A 22784-nucleotide genomic window follows, 5' to 3' on the forward strand; every position below is an offset into this window, starting at 1 on the left:
GCGCAGCTACGGATGTAGTTCATGGTTTAATAAAGCTGTTGCCTGACCTGTCTCTCTCTAATATAAGGCTCGGGGCAGTGAGACAGCCTCCTCATGTCTCAGAAAGCGCCTTTGTGCTTTTATCAAAGCTCAGAGCCGTGTGTGTGTGGAGGTCCTTCACTGCTCTCTACTTTCTCTTACAGATGAGCAGAGATTTAATTTCTTCTCACTACAGCATTAAATTTAAACATTTCCATTTCACCTTTTTTTGTACCCCGATGACGCCGGATGAATTGGGTGTTGAAGAGCTGATAATTATTGCTTTTGTGAACGGATCTCATGCTGACCGAGTCCTACTGCCGCTCCTCGGAGGACGTCGGCCGTTAGCGGCGGTTAATGGCTCTCTTTGTGAGAACCAGTCCATTGCCAGAGATACTGACACCTCCTGCTAGCCATAGGGAGGGCTCCGGGCTGCGGGTGAACGAGCGAGCGCGGCACTGAGGGTACTCATCAGACTCTATTACAGACATTTGTCAGACCACATGAGGCAAAAGGTTCCAAGAGTACAACTCTGTGTCTCTCAAATAAAAACTTTTCAAGGTTGGCACTTAGGATTAAAGGAGTTAGAGCCTCACATGCTAGCTATTTATTATCTAGTACAGGTCACAAAAGCTCTCCTGTCATTTTAAACCTGCTATATATTTCATTTTGTTCTCCATTTTATTTAAATCTGGGGTGCCAATACTTTTGCTTACAGTGAAGATCCCAAAAAAAGAAAAGGCAAAGCTGAAAGTCGCAAATGCTGACGTTGCCAAGGTCAGGAGTCCTGTGTGCTGCAATCACCCGTTGTCTGTAGGTGGGCGGGACTTGCGCTCTCTCCCTCCTGTCAATCACAGCAGCACTAGCCAATCATAAGGACCTGTGAGCTCTTGTATGTGAATTGGAAATGGGTAATACTTTCCTTCTAGTGTTTTTTTTTTTTATGCAGCCATGGTCTTTACATTATGCAAATCTTATGTTAATGAACAACTTAATTAAATAATAAACGAATCGTAAACGTAATTGTTTTTAAATCTGTTAATCCGTCGCATTTCTATCAATCGTCCAACCAGCTTCTAGTATTCATTGGCGCTGTTAAGAATAGCAGACCATGTGGAGTAAACACTCATAAATAAACACGGCCCTCAAAAAAGATCAGCTTTCTCCCACCTTCTAGATAAACCGTCTAGATCTAGAATGACGGACATTTTGACATCTCTGCTATAAACCAGCGCCTCCTGGAAGCCCCGCCCCACTTCTTTTCATCTGGCTTCCCGTCAAAGTAAACAAGAGTGTGTTTTGTTTGTTGAAATCTGTGAATGCGTTTGTTTTAGCTAACGTTAGACGCACATACAGTCGACACTGTCGAGTAACCGTTTCGGATTTATTTAATTTTTAATTTTTTCCAGCCACACCATTGACTGGAAAAGCGCTCTTGTCAACCAGAGACAGCGACGCTCTTTTCATTTCAATGCCGCCTGCAATACTGACTGTCAGCCAACACGAGAAAATGTCACTCGCGTCATTCTCGGCTCGTCGTGCACTCACGTCCAACTCAAACGCACGCAAATCCGAAGCGGCGCCATCACGCTCACCCTCTTCCCCCTTTTCCTTTTCAGGAGGAGCAGAACCGAGGGAAGCCTAACTGGGAGCATCTGAATGAAGACCTGCACGTCCTCATCACCGTGGAGGACACGCAGGCGCGAGCCGAGATCAAGATGAGGAGAGCCGTGGAGGAGGTGAAGAAGCTCCTGGTGCCGGCGGTCAGTATCTTTTTTTTTTTGTGTGTGTGTGTGTGTGTATCCTCAAGTGTAGATGAAATGAAATCCATTCTGCGCAGAACACGTGCAGAATGATCATCTTACTGAGATTACACTAGTCTCACACTCTGAACGCCCTTTCATTTAGCTGGGAGCGGTTTCATTCTAGCTTTTTGCCAAGATGATAAACAGCATGCAAAAGAAATAAAATGAAAATAAAATTTTCTCCTGGATTTTCCACATGGTTTACTCTTTAAGAAGTAGGCTGTAATATTTAGACGACTGGCAACCCAGGAAATATGCTCAATGTTATTATTTATATGCTTCATAATAAAAGTTTATTATGATTATTATCATTACGTCCGAAATTAATCTTGAGGGCATGCTGATGTTTATAGTCAGTGATGATATAAATAACGTTTATCGACGCTTACATCACCAGATCTACCAATTTAGCTCTGAAGCATTGGTGTATGCTTGTATCATTAAAAAACACAGATGAACACACAGTAAGGCGGTAAACGAGCTATACGCGTGCTGTCCAATAACTGAAGCTCCACCCCCTTTCATCCCTTTAAAGCTACGTTCACACACACAGCGAGGACCGGTCATGTTCAGTAAGAGCTGGTGACTAGATGTGGGCGTGTCCATTGACATGACATGCAAATATAAAGCGTAGACAGTAAGAGCACACCCTGCTCCTCCTTCCCTATGATGATATTGCCATGATACAAGCGCCAGATCTTTATTTTCGACTCAAGAGAACTGATTTTAATTGCGAGTCGCATCACCTCCTGATAAATATTATTACCATGGCAACCAGAGGTAGGGTACGTGGTTATGCCTCCTGGTTACTTCATAGTACAGCGATTTAAATTTGTGTGTGGCTTAAATTTCTCACCCTCGCATGGACTTCCTGAGTTTTTCAGGGAAATTCTGAACACCTTGAGTTAAACGTGTAATTAAACTAATACACAGGTCACTTAACCGAGTTTTCACCGTAAAATGCTTTCATGATGGTAAACTAAAGCTTTAAAGATTGTGCCACCTGAAGACAGATATGTTTACAGAAAGCATGAAGGTATTATCTTTCATCTAACAGAGCAGCAGTGGTTTGTTCCTCTTATACCACAGCCATTTTCCTGGCTTTCTTTGGAGCTTGGGGTATTTTGGCCAAGCTTTGCTGTGAGAACACTTCAGAGAGATTTCGAGCACGCATATGGGCAGATTTAATCCCATCCAAGAGTTTACCCCTAACGGCGTTGTACCGGTGCATTCTGGGAATTTGCTCCGGAACTCCTGCTAGAAAACAAATGGCACCGGGCAGCGCGTCCGCACATTTCCATTCTCGCTCGGAGACTTCTCTCTCTTTCTCAGCTTCGGCACCTGTCTGCCTGCCGTGAACAGAAGGCCAAGGCGGCAGTGTCTGCTGATTGCCCATGGGGCAGCGTAGCGGAGGCTCCTGACCTCTTGAAATATAGCCAGGGACTGACCTTTTCCATCTCTCTGCCCTTTCTTTTTTCATCTCGGTCTTCAGTTCTGGTCTTTTTTTCCCCTCTCCTTGTTTAGATGTTTGTCCTCCATAAAGACTCGTCCAAAGCTTTATATTATTCCATACATTCCTATATTTAGGAATTCCTAACATTTCTATATTAGCGATTACGTGGATGCTGGTCTTGAACGTATTTAGCTAAGAGGAACATCTAATTTCTGTAAAGTCTTTCAACCCTTAAGGAACGTTTATTACATATCGTTCTATATATATATTTTTAATAATTGCCCATTGACCCTTGATATTTTTTTAGTTTCTACACCATGAGAGGTTGATAAAGGACATTATCATGGCAGGGTAAATGTGATTAAGACACAGCGGGACAATCTTTCTGCCTCGGCTCACGTAATGAACGGCATCTTCTCATTTAGAAGCATGAAATTGCCTTTATTAAATATCCCGGCAAAACAAAGAGGTCACAGCACTCAGGTTTGTTCTCAGACATGATGAGAGAGTTGAAACAGAGGGTGGGGGTGTGTGTGTGTGTGAGCTCATAAACCACTTCTGTGATAGGCTTTCAGTTTGCGCCGTACCGATCGATTTTTCCTTTCTTTGTCCCTGCTGGCAGCACGTTAAAATTTGTAATCTCGGTTTCACTCCTTCGGAAACAACGAGGCTAGCACCGGAGCCAGCGTGCAGGAAAAAAAGTGTGTGTTCAACTTAATTCGCCGAATTTATTCTTACACACACACACACACACACACACAGATACTTTGTGTTTGGGTGACTGCATAAATAGGTATTTCAAAGGGATAAAATGAAATGTTGTAAGGATTGAGAGATTCAGCTCATAGACCCTGTGAACTTTTCAACTCGGAGTGCAACAGAGGGAAGAGACGGCAACAGAGGAGGGTGAGTGAGGCCGGGTAATAGAGAGAGGGGGGTGGGGGCTCGAGCTACGCTTTCATGTATGGTTTGTGGGTTTATCCCACTGCTTCTTTTATACACGCATAACCTTCTTCCTCGCACCTCTAACCTTCATATCTCAACTCCACACAGCGGCTCGAACACCCTCCAGCAGCTTTCACTCACTCAGTCACTTCCAGTCGCTCCAGCTGTCTCGTACTGCTCCGGTGCCGCCGTGTGTCCCTGCGAGAGTGCGTACAGAGATGATGAACCCAGGCCGCGCATGAAAGATCACTCCTCGCGACACCGCAGATGAACTTGGAGGAAATTAGTGCTACAGGAAGTGCCTCAGAGAGAGAAAGAGGCAGACGGAGTTTGTGGTACAGACTCTAGTCTGTTGCCAAGAATGCTGGGCATGAGGAGGAAGAATACACTTTTGATAGGAAGCCAGGGGGGGGGAATGCTTGTGATGGCACAGAGTCACTTGGTCCAAATTTTAATAGGATTAGACCGACTTCCTTTATGAGCGGGATTATAAACATCAAGCAAACCACTACTTTGAATTCACTGCTTTCCATCCAACCTCAGCTCGCTCTTTCCAGTCGAAAGCAAAGTCTAACTTTTGCTTAACTTGTCCATCTTTACCAGTTCACACCACTTCAAAACTCTTTGTGGGAACGATGGAAACTTCCTCTTGCTATCCCTTTTTTGAAACAGCTAATAATAATGCTTCAGGATGGATGGAAAAGTTTAAACGCAGTGAAGCGGTTGTCAAGGTATTATTCTTAGCAGTTAGATTATTTTTTCCCCCATTTTGGTGAAGTCAGTTTGACCCCCACCTCAGACCCACACGCTGGAGAGGTTAGGAGAGATTATTAAAACCAGGTTTTCTGCCTCTCCTCACTGCTGTATTTCTTTCAGTCATGAGGTCGGATGTTCGATCAGGACAATCGATTCTCCCGGTCTAGTGTTACCCTATCTTTTCAGGTATCTCTGCGTTTTATTGCCGCAGCAGGAATCCCGTCCAATTGGAACCTTCACTACAGAGATAACACCAACCAATCGTTTCATCTTCTGCTCTGTGAGAGCCTCGTGTTCTGTTGTGTGAGGCTGTGTATTTTGCTTTTGCTTCTAGTCCTGTTCAATTCATACACAAATGTATAATACTTGAAATGTTTAGCCATTGCATGAAAAGGACACGGGCCGGTGATGGCATACCCAGACCCAAAAGTATGACTGCAAGCCGGTGTGTTTCTGTTTAGTTGTCTTTCTCTTAGCTTGGATTTTTTAAGATTTGAGAGAGTAAGCCTTGGCTCAAGGTGTGATCACACAAGACGGACAGAATTCTACTGTTTGCTACCAAAAGCTCCTTAATGTTGTCGGAGAGAGGGGGGTGATACCATTTCTGCTCTATGTTCTTCGAATCCATTCACTGTTTGGCCTTTTTAAAGAGTTCGTGACATGGCTAGGTGTCCTTCCTGCCTACAAATTAGCTACTATGATTTCCTTAGCCTGTCAAAACCTCGGGACGTGCTTGGACATCTTCCTCTGTTCCAGACGAAGCCCAGAAGCGATGTATGTCGGTGTCTGTCAAAACATTGGTGTCTTTGGTTGTTGTGTAGTGAAAGCTTCCGAGAAGGATTGATGGGCAATTCTATTGCACCCCCCACCCCCACCTCCCAAAAGCAGGTATTTGTGTGGTCAATGCTTACGTCATCTCGTGTCTCAGAAGTCGGGTTTCATCTAGACGATGTGCACTAATCTGCATTATTGCAGTGAAAGCGTGTGGAAAGGTATTTTTGGAGAAGCAGCCTAAAACTCTTAGAACTCTGAGCACCCCCCCCCCCCAAGCCCTTTTCTCTTTCTTCTCTCGCATGTCATCAGGGTTCCGAGGAGTGGGTGAAGTAGGAACCTTCACCTTCACCACCTCATTAACGAATCTAGGCCACTATGAGAGCTTTCTGTTATACTCAGCTAATTAAAACGCCGTGTCGCATGAGTTTTCTGGACTAGCACGGCGTCGCATTGCCGCATAAGCATTCCGACAGAACATTGTGACCGTTTCAAAGTAGACCGAAGACCTGTTGGATATCATCAAGCTGAAATCTACTGAAGCCGTTATGTGGTTTTTAACTGCTTTCTTTTCTCACTTGTTGAGAAGTCAGTGTTTCTGTGTGAAGGAATGTGGAGCGCCCTAGGCTCTTATAGCAGTGCAGATCTTGTTGCTCAGAGGGATTCTCTCTCTCTCTCTCTCTCTCTCTTTTCCCCTGCCTTCTCCTTCTCTTTCCTCCCGTTTCATCTTGTTTCGACTGTTTGCTACTTGAAGGCAGGACCAGTGAGTCAGCCAAATTCTCCCTGGTTTCTTGAAAGGCCACAAAAAGCTTCGGGGAGAGGATGGAGAGAGAAATAAAGCGAAAGCTGCAGCTTCGCAACCCACGGCAGTTCGCGTGAGTGGGGAGACTCGACAAACGAACTGGATAAGAAGCTTTCCCGCTCGCCCCAAGCTTGCATTTCTGCCCCCTGCCCTCTATCCCTCGTCTTATTGTGCTATTTCTTTTGGTATACGATCATTGCACTTTGGGCAATTTGTAGTAATTCCAAAAAACAAAACTGCATTTGTTTTAGGGTTTTTGGGTAATCCCTGCATGTAGTTTTTCTTCCTCAAGCATGGCTGCCTGAGTACATAAGTTTCTGTAAGGAGAAAAGGCTCCTCGCTAGGGGACAGAGATAGCAAGAAAGGGGATATCGAGACAGACAGATGGTGTGTAATGTATGACAGGCGTTGTGGTTCTGTGGGCGTAGCGTCCCCGACAGCCAAATTTTTACTGTCAGCTCTCTGCCTGAAGGCTGGCTCAGAGGCCTGTTGTGGCCAGCCGGCTCATCGTGATCAATAAACACCTTTTTCCTCGTACACGCATAATCACATTCACCTCCTATCAGGCCAGTATGACAAACGAGAACAAAATGCCATCTGGTTGCTTGCTGTGTGTGCTTGCGAGCATGCCTTCCCAACTAATTGTCCCATTTCTTTGTATTCCCTCGTTCCTCCTGTCACCTTGGTGCTTTCCTGGCAAGTGCTTCACAATGGAGACGTGACAATGATTTCACCCATTACCTCATCCGGTTCGTCTCTACCGTTTGACGACTGTAATTTTATTCATTACATCCACTTTGACTATGCGTAGAGTTATTTTAGCAAACGAACAGAAAAACTTAGCGGGACGCCAGCACACTCCTGGAATACACGCAATGACCCTGCAAGGTCAGTGCTAACCTATGTTATTTATTCTCTCTCTAGTGTCTTGTCCAATCAGCCTCATGCCTAGCTGCAGGGGCCAACATGAAGGATCATGGGTAACAAACGTGGTCAGTTACAGTGCTGTGGTAAGATGACTGCCATGTCTGCATTCACTCATCCCGAGGGAGATCAGCTTTTCCTCTGCCTCTTAACGTTATTAAGCAGCTTGACAGCAGACTCAAAGCTCTCTACTGTTTCTGACCCCCCCCCCCCCTTTTTTTTTCCTCTCACCAGTTTTTCTTTTTCTTCCCTCCCAAAAGCAAGCGATGCAGAGTAGCATGCATTAAACCTTCCGCTTTGATCAGGCCAGCCAGTCTGGATCAAACACCAGTGAGGTTTCTATTAACCTTTTGACGTTTCCTTCTCTTAACACGAGAGCCAGATTTCAGTCAGCTGAACCTGCTTTATCAGTGCAGCCCAGACGCTTGTCTGCTTCTCCTCCGCTCTCCATCACCATGCAGTTTTCAGCATGGTTAAGATTCTAATTCTCCTAATAGTGTGTGGTAATTCAACTTGACCTCTCCATTACTACATAGGCTGTGCCCGCCTTGGCTGATTTAGATTCAGCTTGTCAGCTGTAAATTACACCCAGCCGTGATTGACACAATATTCACCCAGATTTGCCTTCGTATCTTCGCTCGAATTATCCGCATGCAGCCTGACCTGTTTCTCAATCCTCCACACATCTACTCTTTTCCTTTGATAAGACTAGTTTAGCTTAGTACGTAATTATGTAGTATGATGAGGAAATGTCAATAGCATACCATCACTAAGCTATGATTAGCTGCTATCATAGCATCGGCTGTAATTATCCATTCTGTAACAACTTCTTTAAGAGTGTGTGTGTGGGTTTTTTTTTTTTTTTTTACTGAGCTACTTCATGCTATGAGGCACTATTAAACCGGATCTGTAGCAGTACAGCTTAGGTCCTCTCACCACCCTAGGGCTGCCTTGGTGAACTTGACGTCTCTCACTCTGTTGTCTCTCAGCATTCAGTTTTGCTCTGGGCGTTTAAAGAAATGGTGAAGGACATAAGTATAAAATGATTTGGAGCATCTATATTTGTTCTACCTCTTTGGTCCACCAGAAATGTCCACAAGAGGCCACTTGGCAGCTGATGATGGGTTACAACCAATGATTTTAGGCTCCTTTTGTATTTTGGAGAATGTGGCAGTTAAGGTAGCAGCAAAGCATACATTTTTTTTTGTATCCAGAATCTGATGGAGCCATGCTGAGAGAGGAGCTCATGGAGCTCTCTTGTGGTCAACTGATAGCAGACAATTTTACTGAGTCCCTTGAGGTGAACCATTGACCCTCTTCTGTCCAGGCAGCCTTCATACCGTCTGATCCTCTCTTCATTCAACTGGTTTTCTCTCTTTGTCTCTGGTACATAATGGCAATTGCAAGAGACCCCTCTTTGAGTCCACATGTCTCCCCATGCCCCCGAACAAGCCTCGTCGTTGCATATCGATATCACTTTTGACGCATCTGTTATAAACAACCAAAAACAAGCCCGAGACGATCAGTAATCAGTCATAGATGTGAATGCGCTGTAGCCCAGGCCTTGACTCTGGAGCTAAGTCAAGGTCAAGATGATTTAGAGCAACCATGACTGTTACACTGATTTTCCTATTTCTTGGGAACTACTTGTTTTTTGTAGATTCCTTCTAACAAATAATTTTCCCAACATATTTGCCTTAGGTCCAAGTAGTGGTTAGGTCTACTGTGAACAGATCGAATGTCCGAACAGTTCCAAAAAATGTCTTGTTAAGGCACTAACATAGCCTTTACCTTCTTTTATCTGTCATCTGTCCATCTTTATTTCCTTGTCATGGAATTCTCCCCACTTCACTTTTCCTTGTGTATTGTCCAGAACACTCCCCAAACATGTACACATTCATCAAGCGAGTTGTCATGCTTAGTCATCGCTGGCAGTCCAGTCCTGCTGACCGGGGCGATTTCTTCTCATGTTCATGTTGATCCTACCTGTCTGGCATGTACTTCAAACTGGAGCTCTGATCTCTACCATCCTAATAGCTTCGGAAAGGAACAGAACCTGGAATTTCATTGGTAAATTTCATGCAAAATCTGATATCGGATCGCTTTTTCTGGAATGGACACAATCATGTTTCTCAACTAATTATAAATGACTTCCCTTAGATTAATAATTCATTATTTTATTTATTTATTTGTTCTTGAGTTCTCTGCAACTGTGGCTCAGGGTATATGAAGTGAGGTGTCTGTTCCTTATATACAGCACCCGCAGTGTGTTTACAGCTGCACACATCAGAGGCTGCCTGCCTCATTGACATGGCACATTCCGACTAAATAACTAAACTGTAATAAGCGTTGCATATAAATGTCACGGAAAATTGCATTTTTATGCGTTTCCAGAATGATGCGCAGCGTTCGTGTCTTCCAAACCGGGTTATTCGCTGATAATTTGTCACACAGTGACAACGCGATCTCCGGAATGCATCTGCACTGACGATGCTTAAGTAGTGTTGTTTTTTTGTTTTTTTTTGTGCCTGAATGATGTTTTGTTCCCTAACAGAAATGAAGACGCTGCACACGAATAGTCTATTTGTATCATAACGTTTTCCACAATAATTACGATAAGCTAGGGGTAGTATATCTGTAAATATCTGTTTTCCTTGTCTTACTTCTACAGAAATATTCAATGGTGTCTTCACATAGCTGAACTGAACACCTACTTGGAGGAATTGTGTTTAAATCAACACGCCTCAAACAGAGAGCGTTCTCTAGTGGTTTTTATCAAGGGCCTAAAGTGTCTTCCAACTGTACTTATGTACACTATATTGCCAAACGTTCTGGGACACACCTTCAAATCATTGAATTCAGGTGGTGTTTTTCAGGGGATGAGCTTGACTCCTTGGTTCCAGTGAAAGGAACACTTAATGCTTCAGCATACCAAGACATTTTGGACATTTTCATGCTCCCAGCTTTGTGGGAACAGTTTGGGGATGACCCCTTCCTGTTCCAACATGACTGCGCACCAGTGCACAAAGCAAGGTCCATAAAGACATGGATGAGCGGGTTTGGTGTGGATGAACTTGACTGGCCTGCACAGTCCTGACCTCAACCTGATAGAACACTTTTGGGATGAATTAGAACAGAGACTGCGAGCCAGGCCTTCTCGTCCAACATCAGTGCCTGACCTCACAAATGCGCTTCTAGAGGAATGGTCAAAAATTCCCATAAACACACTCCTAAACCTTGTGGAAAGCCTTCCCAGAAGAGTTGAAGCTGTTATAGCTGCAAAGGGCGGGACAACTCCATATTACGTTCATGTGCATGTAAAGGCAGACGTCCCAAAACCTTTGGCAATATGGTGTATTTGTAAGCTTATAAGAAACAGATAGAAACATGGGTTTATTTAACAGAGAAAATTTTAAGAAAAGCCAATTTTGTAAATCAGTATTTATTTTGTTTGTCCCTGGTCTACGTGATTGGTTAGTTCTTCTGGTGTTTGTGTGTGTGTTTTCTTTTCTTTTAAATGGGTGTAATCATAAGAGTCCTCACAGGTTTGAATTAAACAGAGGAACACTTTTCTGTTAAGGATATCCCTTTAGTATTCGTATGTGTGTTTGTTTGCACATTTGGCTCCATTTTCTTCCCTGAAATTCCACTCTCTTTAAACTTAATTGCTTTTTCTGAAGTGATGAACAATGAGTACTCTATTTTTTTTTTGCGCTGCATTGCCTTAGGCTTTGTATTTAAAAAAATAAAATAAAATAAAAAACACAAGATACGGATGTGCGGTTTGTGGAGTCCGAGATCTGGTGGTGTTTGTTTTTTCGTTTGTTCTGGCGTTACTGTGCTCATCTTGGCTGGGAAAGGTGAATGCTCACTCATCACTTGGTGCATCTGTGGGATTTAAAATGCTCGCTCAGGCTGTTGTATCGCTTACCGTTGTGACCCCCAGGCCTGTTGTCTTTCACTTAGATGTACAGATTGCTCACAGCATGTATTTTTTTTTACTACCATCAATGTGTGGCTTTTTATTTATTTATTTTTGATCCAACTCCCTGACTAAGATAGGGGGGAAAAAAGCTTCCATTCTGCCACATTTTTTATTTTCAGATCCTACTCCATATGTCCTAAATTACATAACCTGACCACGGAGCATAATGCAGGTGACAGTGACTCAGGAACAGGACCTTCTTGCAGGTACATTTACATTTCTGGTTTTTTGGCAGATGCTCTTACAGTTTCTCATTTTATACAGCTTGGTGGACCTGGGATTCAAACTCTCAACCTTCTGGTCAGTAGTCCAACACCTTAACCACTAAGCTACCACATCCCAGTTAGAGATCTTCAGTTTTCCCCCAGACATGAGTTAACGTGTCTGGTGTGCTCCCAGGATGCTGCACCATCCTCTTGAACCATGGAAAAGTTTCACAAGAGCCTAGCCTTTGAGCAATGTGTTTTTCTTCTCATTTGTCTTGCTCAGGGGACAGGGCTTTTTCATTCGAGGGGAAAGGGCTAAAACTGTTTTACCAGAATTTGTGTATCCCCTGGGTACTTGGCGATGGTGAAACATGCACTCATGTGCACACATGCAGAAGTGTAACTCTTCTTAACTGCCACCAGAAGGCATTTGGAGGAATGCTATTTACCAGAATGTGTACAAAGTCAGGACCTTTTCCACATGAAAAAATGCAACGCAGCTGCGATTTCGACTCGTCCTGCTCTCGCTCCAGCATTAGGAGTCAGCTCACACGCGTACCCCCTCATGAGGGATGGAGGATATAAAAAAAAAAAAATGTGCAGTGCAAAGAAAATATTCCAAGATTCAGATCGCAATAAGAGCGCCGCATGGTAGAAATACGGTTGTGGAGTTCTGGAGGGGAGTCGATTAAAGTTTAGCTTAGTCGTGCTGAAAACCACATCAAAGGGTTTCCTTGGTTTTTCTCGGTTTAAATATGCTTGAAAAACACAATGCCTCTGCCACCACCTTGAGAAATTACTCAACCTTGTACCCTCCTTCTCTTAAAAAGCTGGTAGAATAAACAAAATAAACCCTTTAAATCATTCCCTTTCCCTAGAGGTTAGTCCTGCCTGTTATCTGTCCCAGCCCTCCAAACAACCCCCTGCGGGTGCGTAGTCCACACGCCTTCCTTTGAACGTCCAACCTAATCCTTTTAGTCGAAAGTGAGCAGTTGTACACTGATCAGTTGGTGTTTGTGTAGTTGTCTGGTTCCGCCAAGTCGCTTTACCCCCACGGGCCTTCTTGCACCGCATTGCCCAGCCTGCCTCATTGTGGGGGTTAAGGGGTAATTATCCGCAGTTCTACGCCGCAGTCTGCCAGAATTCTGCTTGTGCTCTGGAAAGTGCCAATAAAACCTGTCAATAGAGGTTGCTTGAAGTGGGATTGTGTAGCATTCGGTGCTAGTAAGTCCCCTTGGCTTTTTGTTTAAAGAGGAATTTGAAGCGCAGTCGCTTTAGCTCAGGTACCTGGCTGTAATTCCCACACTCTCTCATTGCAAAACATTGAAAAATCCCACAAGAACGCGGCCGTCAATTTGGTGTATAGCTCTGGTGGTATTTGGACGGGAACTTTGGTGGGTAAATTGGCGTATTTTAGTAATTTTCAGTTCAGTCAAGAATTTCTCGTTCTGCCTAGAGTCTTCTCTCTCTTTCTCTCTCTCTCTCAAACACATCTGAGGAAGATTGGACCTGATGAGCCGATGGCCTTTGGACAGGGAACGTCGGAATCTTGGCACCGAACCCAAGATCACTGCTCAATGAGTTAGCGATTACAGCTTGCCATCCTACTCCGTCTCGATGACCTTAGTTGTTAAGGATCGCCGTTTTAGAGCACAGTTTCATAGATACAAGGCAGCAACCCGCAATAGTTTTGTGCCTTTGACCTCCACAGCTTACATGGTCAATTATACTGTCTAATTTAACTTTAATGAGCACCGTATCCAAGTCACCGTACAAAGGCATGTGGAACAGCCAGAATTCCAGGGATGGAGTCTATAGTTATTACTGCATAATGACTCTACTTGCACACTGTGATCACCCATACCTTTTATTCTCCCTTGGTAACGTTTATAGCAGAGGAAAGACCTCTGGCTTCCTTTTAGACCTTCTCCAGATGCCGTCGTTTCATTGGAGAGGGTTTGCGTAAGGAAAGTGTTTCTTTTCTTCTTTTTTTTTCCCTCCTTGACGGGAAACGTGAATGATGCATCTTTTAAAATATCGAAGTGTGTTGCAACTAGATTTTCCCTGTGACTGCTGATTCATTCTTTCTCCTTTCTACACAGCTTCCCTTTTGCCTGTAAACCAGGAGGAGTAGAACACTGTGTTCTGGAGGCTTTTAGTATAGCTGAGGTCATGGCATATGGTGGCTCGGGTGGTACAGATCAGCTTAAACTCCCAAATCTCTGCATCTGATGCAAATCCGGCAGTGTTTAAAGCCACAAATCATCCCCACCAAATCCCCTTCAAGATATTCCAGGCTCGATTGGGAGGTATTAAAGGATCACAGTGACAGAACAATAGATTGTCTTGCTCGGGAAACTATGCAGAGAGAGTGAAAGAGCATAGCACATGTCTCCCGAGGGTTTAGAATGTGTCCAAATCGTGGATCACGTAAATATTTCCTTTTGAACGGCCCAGATTCCTCCCCTTATGTCCACTTGCTTTTGCATTCCGCCCGTATGTCGGGTCCATGCCAACATCTGTGCTACCGTTTAGACACCGTCCCCGAGCACTGATGCCCTACATATTACACACTGACAAATCCTGCGCTTTATATCCCTCTCTTTATTTAACTTGTCCGCCTTGTGCTCCTTTTTTGCTCTTGATATCACCCCTGTCCTGTGTGTGTGCGCGTGAGAGAGAGAGCGACCTCATACTCATATTCCAGAGTATGGTAGGATTAGGTGGAACTGAGTGATGTGATAAAAGAGAGAATTAGAGAGGGTGAGAGGAAGATGTGAGAGCGTTCTTCTTTTTTGTCCTCTTGTTACAGGCCCCTGGCTGTGTGTAAGTGAGGTACAGGGGATATTGATGACTGAGCTGTTAAGCTCCCAGGTTGCACACTGTGGCCCAGTGAAGGTGCTTAATAAAGCTCATTCATCCAGCAGCACAGAGCCAGGACTTCCCCTTTGCTCATCCACACACTTGCTTCACAGCTGAGAAACAAGACGTGGTGCAAACCGATCGTAAGGATGGACGAGTCGAGTCGAGAACACACAGATGTTGTGCTGCAAAGGTCCGTGACTTGCCATATTGTCAATTTGCTGATCAGACCAGAGAGGACAAATAACTTGGAAACGTCTATGGAAAAACCTCCCTATTTGATCTCAAATATATAACCTGTGTGGGTGGAGCTTTAATCTTCCACAGCTGATGGTAGGAGAAGCATGTGCAAGAAGCTCTAAGTAAGATAGAACATCATACTGTCAAGGATCGCTGGCCTTTTTTTTTTTTTTTGGATTATTAGTCGGAAAATTTTAATTTAGAATTTTATACCTCTGTCTTTTTGGGGGTTTGTATAGACTCCACTTGTCTGTGTAGCGTTCTTCTATTTTTGTTGAAGCAGTTTTGTGTAAAGCGTAGGCGGTGCCACAGCAGGAGGACATTTTTGTCTTTTTTCGGGGATTGAGGTGGTGTTTACATGAGCAGACACAGCAGCTGCATCTCAGACACCGTCTCACAGCAAGAAGAAAGAGGATAGGACAGGACAGTCAGGACGACGTGATATCCGGACGGTGCTTTCAACCTCATATCTTGCACAAATCCAGGACTTAATGAGTACTTCCTGGTGTCATGCATTACCTTGACATCAGACCTGTAAGTGAATGGTGTGTGTGTGTGGTTAAAAATAAATCCTGCAGGAAATATCAGTCCCAAATGGGCTTTGGTGGAGGGGGTTAAGGGGTGCATTCTCTAGTTGCCACTATGGTGGCAGTAAAGAAAACACTCTTTATATGCTGTACATTATATTTTTCTACTGTCAGCTGCTCAACACTCTGCTGGGCTTTTTGTTTTTATTCAATTTTCTTTTGCTTGAAGTAAAGAGGTGTGAGCAAGACTTGCAAGACTTTTTTTTCTTTTTTTTTTTTAACAAGAAATGCCACTGTGCCTGTTCCCCCAAAGGAATTCCTTTCACAGTTATTTTTGTTTTTATCCTTTCCAGCTAAAAAAAGGAAAGTATAAATAATATTCTCACACGTAGAGCGAATTCAATTCGGCCGTTGAACCAGCGCTTTCGGAGCCGTAGGTCGCACATCACTATTCATTCGAGTCACCGGGCCTGACCCTGTCTTGTTTCCAGACACAGGCTAGACGTCTGGTCCAACAGAGAAAAACTTCCTACATGGTACTGTGGACCCTCATCCCCCAATGACATTTGAGGCATTATCTTTGCAAATGGTAGAACTTTTAGTGGACAACTACTAAAAAAAATTACTAGTCTACACCTATGTATAGGGTTTTGTGTGTATGTGAGGGAGAGAGACCGCTTCTGATGTCACCAGCAGAGGCGACGGCCCCTCCTCACTCCCTGTAATGTCTGCTCTGCACAAATAGACCCCACTGATTTCATCTGATTCCTCCAGATAGGGCAGGTTTATTGACGTCCGCATGCGTGTGTCAGGTCTTTTTCACCCCTACGCATTGGGACTTGCAGCGGTTGTATCCGAGACAGAATTCCCCCAGGCTTTCCCAGATTCCTGCTGCCTTGGTGACACATTGCTCTCTATAAATGTCTCCACTCGGTTATTCCTCGCCCACTTGCTCTGTCTCTTCCTCTTTGTCACCCTGTCTCTCTCCATCTTGGTTTTGTGCACTCGTGCACCTACTTCCTTTAAGTTCCCTCCCTTTTGTGATTGGTACAAAATGGTATCAAGTCAGTGAGGATTTTTTTTGTTTTTGTTCGTTTTAAGACAAGAGACCGGTGCAAAACACCGTCAGTGTCTTCCAGTCGTCTTGCTTTCTGGAGTGTAGGCAGTAGTGTGGTCGGCATCCATGATGTTTCGAAACCAAGGAGTTTTCACAGTCGCTTTGCTAAATTATCAGTAATATTTATGATGATTTGGTGCAAGGCTTAGCAACAGGCAGCAATATAGCATGTTTAAAGAAGTAGCAGATTCAACAGCCCAAGGTTTTTCAGCACATAGTCACTCCAGTGGCAGGAGGTTGCAAAAATCCAACATGAATCTGGCCTGCCATTTCCTTTGGAAAAGAGATGAGAACCACTTGAGTAATGAACATGAACCCATAGATAGACGGACACGTGTTTTTAATCCGCATAATGAAAATTGTCAACATTTTGAAGCAACCGTCAGACCAACAGTGACGCACCGCAACCGAAGATGAAAGCCGTCAGCATGTCAAGAAACATCATCAGATCGTGATCGTGAGGTTTTTCTGTAAAGCTTGTACAAACATTTCTCCTCCAGTTTATCTTTCCTATTAGCTCTCTACCTCCATGACAAGCTGACAGTCCCAGTCACGGCTCTCTGTTTGTGTACGAGCGTAGGTTTTCAGATGCGAGGCTGAGGGTTGTGCGCTCGGGTCTCCGCGTACGTGTTTGCTCGTGTCTGTAGTATTCATCTCTCCGGGGTTTCTGATCAGTCGTCTTCACCTTTCCTTCACCTCTCATTAGCTCTTTTGAAATCCTCCTTAAAGCCTTTGACAGCTTTTCTCTTTCCGCGCAGCCCGTACTGAGAACTGGAGCGTGGTTGCTGTTTGTATTCTGGGTTTGATTAGTCGGATCAGGTCACGAGTATGTTGTGAGGGAGAGATGGCATGGATTCAGCTGCTTTTTCACAAGAACACGAGTTTCACAACTGAAGTCTGAGTGGTTAAGTTCGTCCTGATTTGCCTTTATTTCGTTACTTTTACACACAGTCGGTTAACCAGGGTGTTGACACATGGGATTGACGGACATGTAGACACTGACAGATGGGGTGCAAACACTGACAGATAGATGGACAGACGGAGAGCATGCACACACTGACACAGAGCAAGCACAGACTTACAGATGGGCAGATAGCCATGCACACACGGACACACAAATGTACAGACAGAAAGCATGCCCACACTGACAGATGGACAGACAGGCATGCACAAACGGACAGATGGACAGACAGGCATGCACACACTGACCCAGAGCATGCACACACTGACAGATGGACAGACAGGCATGCATGCACACACTGACAGATGGACAGACAGGCATGCACACACTGACCCAGAGCATGTACACACTGACAGATGGACAGACAGGCATGCGCACACTGACCCAGAGCATGCACACACTGACAGATGGACAGACAGGCATGCACACACTGACCCAGAGCATGCACACACTGACCCAGAGCATGTACACACTGACAGATGGACAGACAGGCATGCACACACTGACCCAGAGCATGCACACACTGACAGATGGACAGACAGGCATGCGCACACTGACCCAGAGCATGCGCACACTGACCCAGAGCATGCACACACTGACAGATGGACAGACAGGCATGCACACACTGACCCAGAGCATGCACACACTGACCCAGAGCATGCACACACTGACAGATGGACAGACAGGCATGCACACACTGACCCAGAGCATGCACACACTGACAGATGGACAGACAGGCATGCGCACACTGACCCAGAGCATGCGCACACTGACCCAGAGCATGCACACACTGACAGATGGACAGACAGGCATGCACACACTGACCCAGAGCATGCACACACTGACCCAGAGCATGTACACACTGACAGATGGACAGACAGGCATGCACACACTGACCCAGAGCATGCACACACTGACAGATGGACAGACAGGCATGCGCACACTGACCCAGAGCATGCGCACACTGACCCAGAGCATGCACACACTGACAGATGGACAGACAGGCATGCGCACACTGACCCAGAGCATGCACACACTGACCCAGAGCATGCACACACTGACACAGAGCATGCACAAATGGACAGATGGACAGACAGGCATGCACACACTGACCCAGAGCATGCACACACTGACAGATGGACAGACAGGCATGCACACACTGACCCAGAGCATGCACACACTGACCCATAGCATGCACAAACGGACAGATGGACAGAGAGGCATGCACACACTGACACAGAGCATGCACACACTGACAGATGGACAGACAGGCATGCACACACTGACCCAGAGCCTGCACACACTGACAGATGGACAGACAGGCATGCACATGGACACAGGCATGCACCCAAGCACTGATACACACACGTGTGCGTGCACACACACACACGTCCTGAGGTACAGACAGATACAGAAAGACCTGTATAACACATACACTGCGAGATGAACTCACACAGAAACTCTGAAATACAGACACACACTCCTACTACACATTACTCACACAATCTCTCTCTCTCTCTCACACACACACACACACACAGTTACTCAGATCCTCTGGAATGCCTGACTCACTCTTCATCAGTCATTCGCTATTCCTGAATATATTAACTTTGTAAGGCTTTATGGGGACTTTCTGGAACTAACTTTGGAGCCCATCGTGTCTGGCTGCTTGGTGTGCATTATCTCAGGCTGACATGCTCATCAGGCCGTGAATAAAAATAAATAAATAAATAAATTTGCCATCTCTTACTCTTATTCACTCTGAAGCTCTCTTACTCGTTTTATTTTTATTCCACACGTCTGTTATTACCACACCCGTTCCACTCGGGTGTCTGATTAACTTTTCACATGATAGCGCTGACGCTTCAGACTCGGTTCAGATTACGGCACGAATCGGCACACGCCGTCTCTCCCTGAAAGGAATATTGGAATTATATTTATATTTTTCATGCTTAGATTTTTATTTATAGTAATATAAATCCAAATCAAGAGAAAACAATCACCAGGATTTATTTTTTTATTTATTTTTATTTTTTTTTATGTAAAGCGAGCACACAGCGAGTTTATAAGTAAATACTTGCCGAATTGAAAAAGTAAACCGTCTTATTCCAAGCATCCTGCACACCAGCTGTGGCCTACCTGCTGTTCGGGAAAGATCAGGCTTCAGAATCGTGATTTATTTTCTCCCGTCTGAATTTAGTTTTATTATGCTGTAATAAGTGTCTGCGTCTTTCCTCCTTTCTTTTCCTCCGTCTCAATTCACGCACGGCTTACCGTCTCGAGACCCGAAGGTAAAACTCCTGCGACAGCTGCTGTGGTGATCAGTTATCGGAGTTTTATTACAAATTAAAAGCACCTTCACTTTTATCCATAGATAAACAGATAGCGGCTTTAAAACGCATTAAATTATACAGGAAAACTCTTTCATGTATAGAGATAACAGGATATGTTTTAAGAAAACCTTTGGATCAATCTGACTTTCTTGTTAAACTCTCTCAACTGTCTGGAGTTTCCTGCAGTGAATCCTGCTAATGGTGTTCACCGGCTTAATAAACTATGCTGTTTGTTTTTTGCGCTCCCGTCTTCAGGCGATCCCGCTGCCCTGCCAGACACCTTCAGCGTTTTTTTCTTTCTTCAAGAAGTAGTTTTTAAGTTCCTCGGTACAGGAGGATATTTCCGACGCTGCGATAAAGCTGACGATAAACAGTCCAGAACGATTATTCTGCGAAAGAATCAGTTATTTGTATTCATTTCGAATGAATTGATCAATTCAGTCTGCTTGCAATTTGGATAAATCTCCAGCTTGAAGTAGTTACTTTATTACGTAGCACAGATAAACACCACATCATTATGGGTTACTTAATCTTGTGTATAATGTGGTGCGCAGAATCCTATTCTGATTCTTCTGAGAAAGAGTCGATTCCTTGATTCCAGGTGTCGATTCAGAGTCGATTCCACCCAATGTTCACATAAACAAAACCTAATTTCCTGACCTGTTTCCGTGGTTTGTCCACCGTACGGATGTGCGTCAAGTCGCTAAGTTGCTGGTAACAAATTTAGCATCCGGGTATTTAGGTTAGCGAGGCAGTCTGAAATCTAGCTGTGGGGAAAAAAAAGGGCAAGGAACCAGTAAATGTACTGATGATATTAGTTCTAACTATACATTAACGTCATGGAGAGTGTCCCTTTATGTTTACCTACCAAAAACTTCATGACTGTGTGTGTGTGTGTATCTTAGCTTGTGAGTCGTGAAGCTCTTTGTCGTGTGTTACTTTAGAGATGGGAGGATAGCAGGTCTAATTGCTTCCTTGTGAATAATTTCCCTGCTCTAATTTAGCGGTAATGAGCACGGTCGCTGCCTGCGTGTTTATTTATACGAGCCGAAATTGACAGGGACGACGTTCGCTGCGGTGTTATTCCACGTTTGATTCCTAAACAGCGCACACACAGAGTGAATCATACAATACATGTATGCGTATATATCGCGTTTCCCCCCCTAATTTGGAGCGTTATTTAATTCTTTAAATCTTCTCTCACAGGCGGAAGGAGAAGACAACCTGAAGAAGATGCAGCTGATGGAGTTGGCCATCCTTAATGGAACCTACAGAGACACCAATATTAAAGCCCGTAAGCCTACACACACACACACACACACACACACACACTTTACTACACAAAACGTTCAGAAGTCTCTCGGTCACATTCATGGTCACTGTCTCTCCATCTCTCTAGCTCTTCCTCTCCTCTGTTCCAAACATAATCAGTGTTCACTCACATGCTGTATGATTCGGTGTGGATTTTTAAATCATATACCTGTGCAGCTTGGACGCCTTGCAATCGCACCGTGCTCATAAATATGCGCAGATTTTGCACACGTGGCTCCGCCCACTTCATGCATATTAATGCCACACGCTCCTTTTAAGGGAAAATGGAATCTGTACAAATCATTAATATTCATGACCCTGACTGTAAGCTGCTTTTTTCCCGTTGCAGAATGTTTACCAAAGCTTGGTCTTCTTTTTTTATTAACATAAAAGCTCTCGTCCACGTGGAGCGCCGCCATGATTAAGATCCCCCCGATTGAACCATGTGTCATGTTTTGAAGCGGCGGATGGAAAGGGGAAAAAAAAGGTTATGAGCTTTGCAATAAAATCCCACCGAGGTACCAGAAGGTTTAATCGACACCGTATTCAGCTCTGTAATGAGATCGTGTCCTTCAGTGTTTCCGACTGACCTGCAAGATCAAGCAGTATTAAATAAAAAAATATAAAATAAAAATAAAGGCAGAAAGTAGAATCAACGTGCAAATCAGTCAAATATTTTAGCAAACGAATATTGATTCTAGCATGAACTCTCTTCAAGTAATAAATAAACAAAAATAAAATAAAAATTTTTTTAAATAAACTCGAATTTCTCAAGCCAATTCTTCTTTGTTTTATTCTTCTTCATTTTTTTTTTTTTTTTTTTTTTTTTTTTTATGAGGGAAATGAACTTTCTTCAATCCCCCCCGAGCTTTTGTTAATAACACTTGTATATTATTTGTGTTAGATGTGAAGACACTCATCAGTATAAAAAAAGACAGAGAAGACTGATTAAATCAGCTAAAATTAAAATTTAATGGATGTTTACTCGGAAGAATTCTCATCGGGACCGAGTCGTGCCGGATACGTAACGCTGTGATTTGTCTTCTTTATTTAAAACCCTGCTCGAGTTTTAGTAGCGAGGACTCGTGCGCAGAAGGTCACGTCCGGTTTAGCAGTGTTTTTTTCTTCCATCGGACGCTCGGTTTTAAAGTTTTGCAAAACCGACTCAAAGTAAACGCACCTTCCATGATCCAGCAGTTTATTTTATTTGTTTATTTTTTTTTCCGGACGTCATTCCAACTGGACTCAATTCCCGAAGGCGCCGACGATCATCCCGAACCTAATGCCTATAATCCAGCGCTTCTATAAAACTCTAGTTCAGGGTTTTTTCGGGCGTGTGTCTCGATCACTCCCGTTCTTCCTTTTCACTTGTTCCATCGTTAGTTCTAAAATAAGCGCTTGCAGTGATCTGGACGCGAGTGCAGCCTTCTAACTCAGGATTCAACTCTCAAGTTGAATGAACCGGCTAATCCCCCCGTCTGATCATTTCATTCCGATGACGTTTCCGTAATGATCGCCGTATCTTTCGCTCGTAGACCTCAGGTCATTGATCCTAGCTTTAGCTGCAGGTCAGTTATCTGTCCAGTAGAGTCTTTGAAGCGCAGGGTTTTTATTTCATTTTTGACCGTCCAAGGTCTTCGATTAGCAAAGGGCAGGAAAAGCAAAAACTAGCATGGGCGCGTGGTTTGTTCAGACCCCCGCGTGTGACGAGAGCTGTTATGTTTTGCTGCTGATGGTGCGACTGTGCTGTGGATGAGTAGCGGGGTTA

At 44.2% G+C, this 22784-nt stretch overlaps 1 protein-coding gene across 5 annotated transcripts in view; it reads left to right on the top strand.

Moving 5' to 3' along the window:
* The window catches only part of qkia (QKI, KH domain containing, RNA binding a), a 116106-nt gene that overhangs the window by 43637 nt on the left and 49685 nt on the right, over positions 1-22784 (top strand). For all 5 annotated transcript variants that reach the window (XM_058398842.1, XM_058398838.1, XM_058398840.1 and 2 more), the window contains exons 4-5: positions 1638-1781; positions 20912-20999. In XM_058398842.1, coding sequence (XP_058254825.1) covers positions 1638-1781; positions 20912-20999 — 232 coding nt within the window. The remainder of the gene's footprint in view (positions 1-1637; positions 1782-20911; positions 21000-22784) is intronic.

This window comes from Hemibagrus wyckioides, linkage group LG09, assembly GCF_019097595.1.
Source record: "Hemibagrus wyckioides isolate EC202008001 linkage group LG09, SWU_Hwy_1.0, whole genome shotgun sequence".
NCBI classification, from domain to species: domain Eukaryota; kingdom Metazoa; phylum Chordata; class Actinopteri; order Siluriformes; family Bagridae; genus Hemibagrus; species Hemibagrus wyckioides.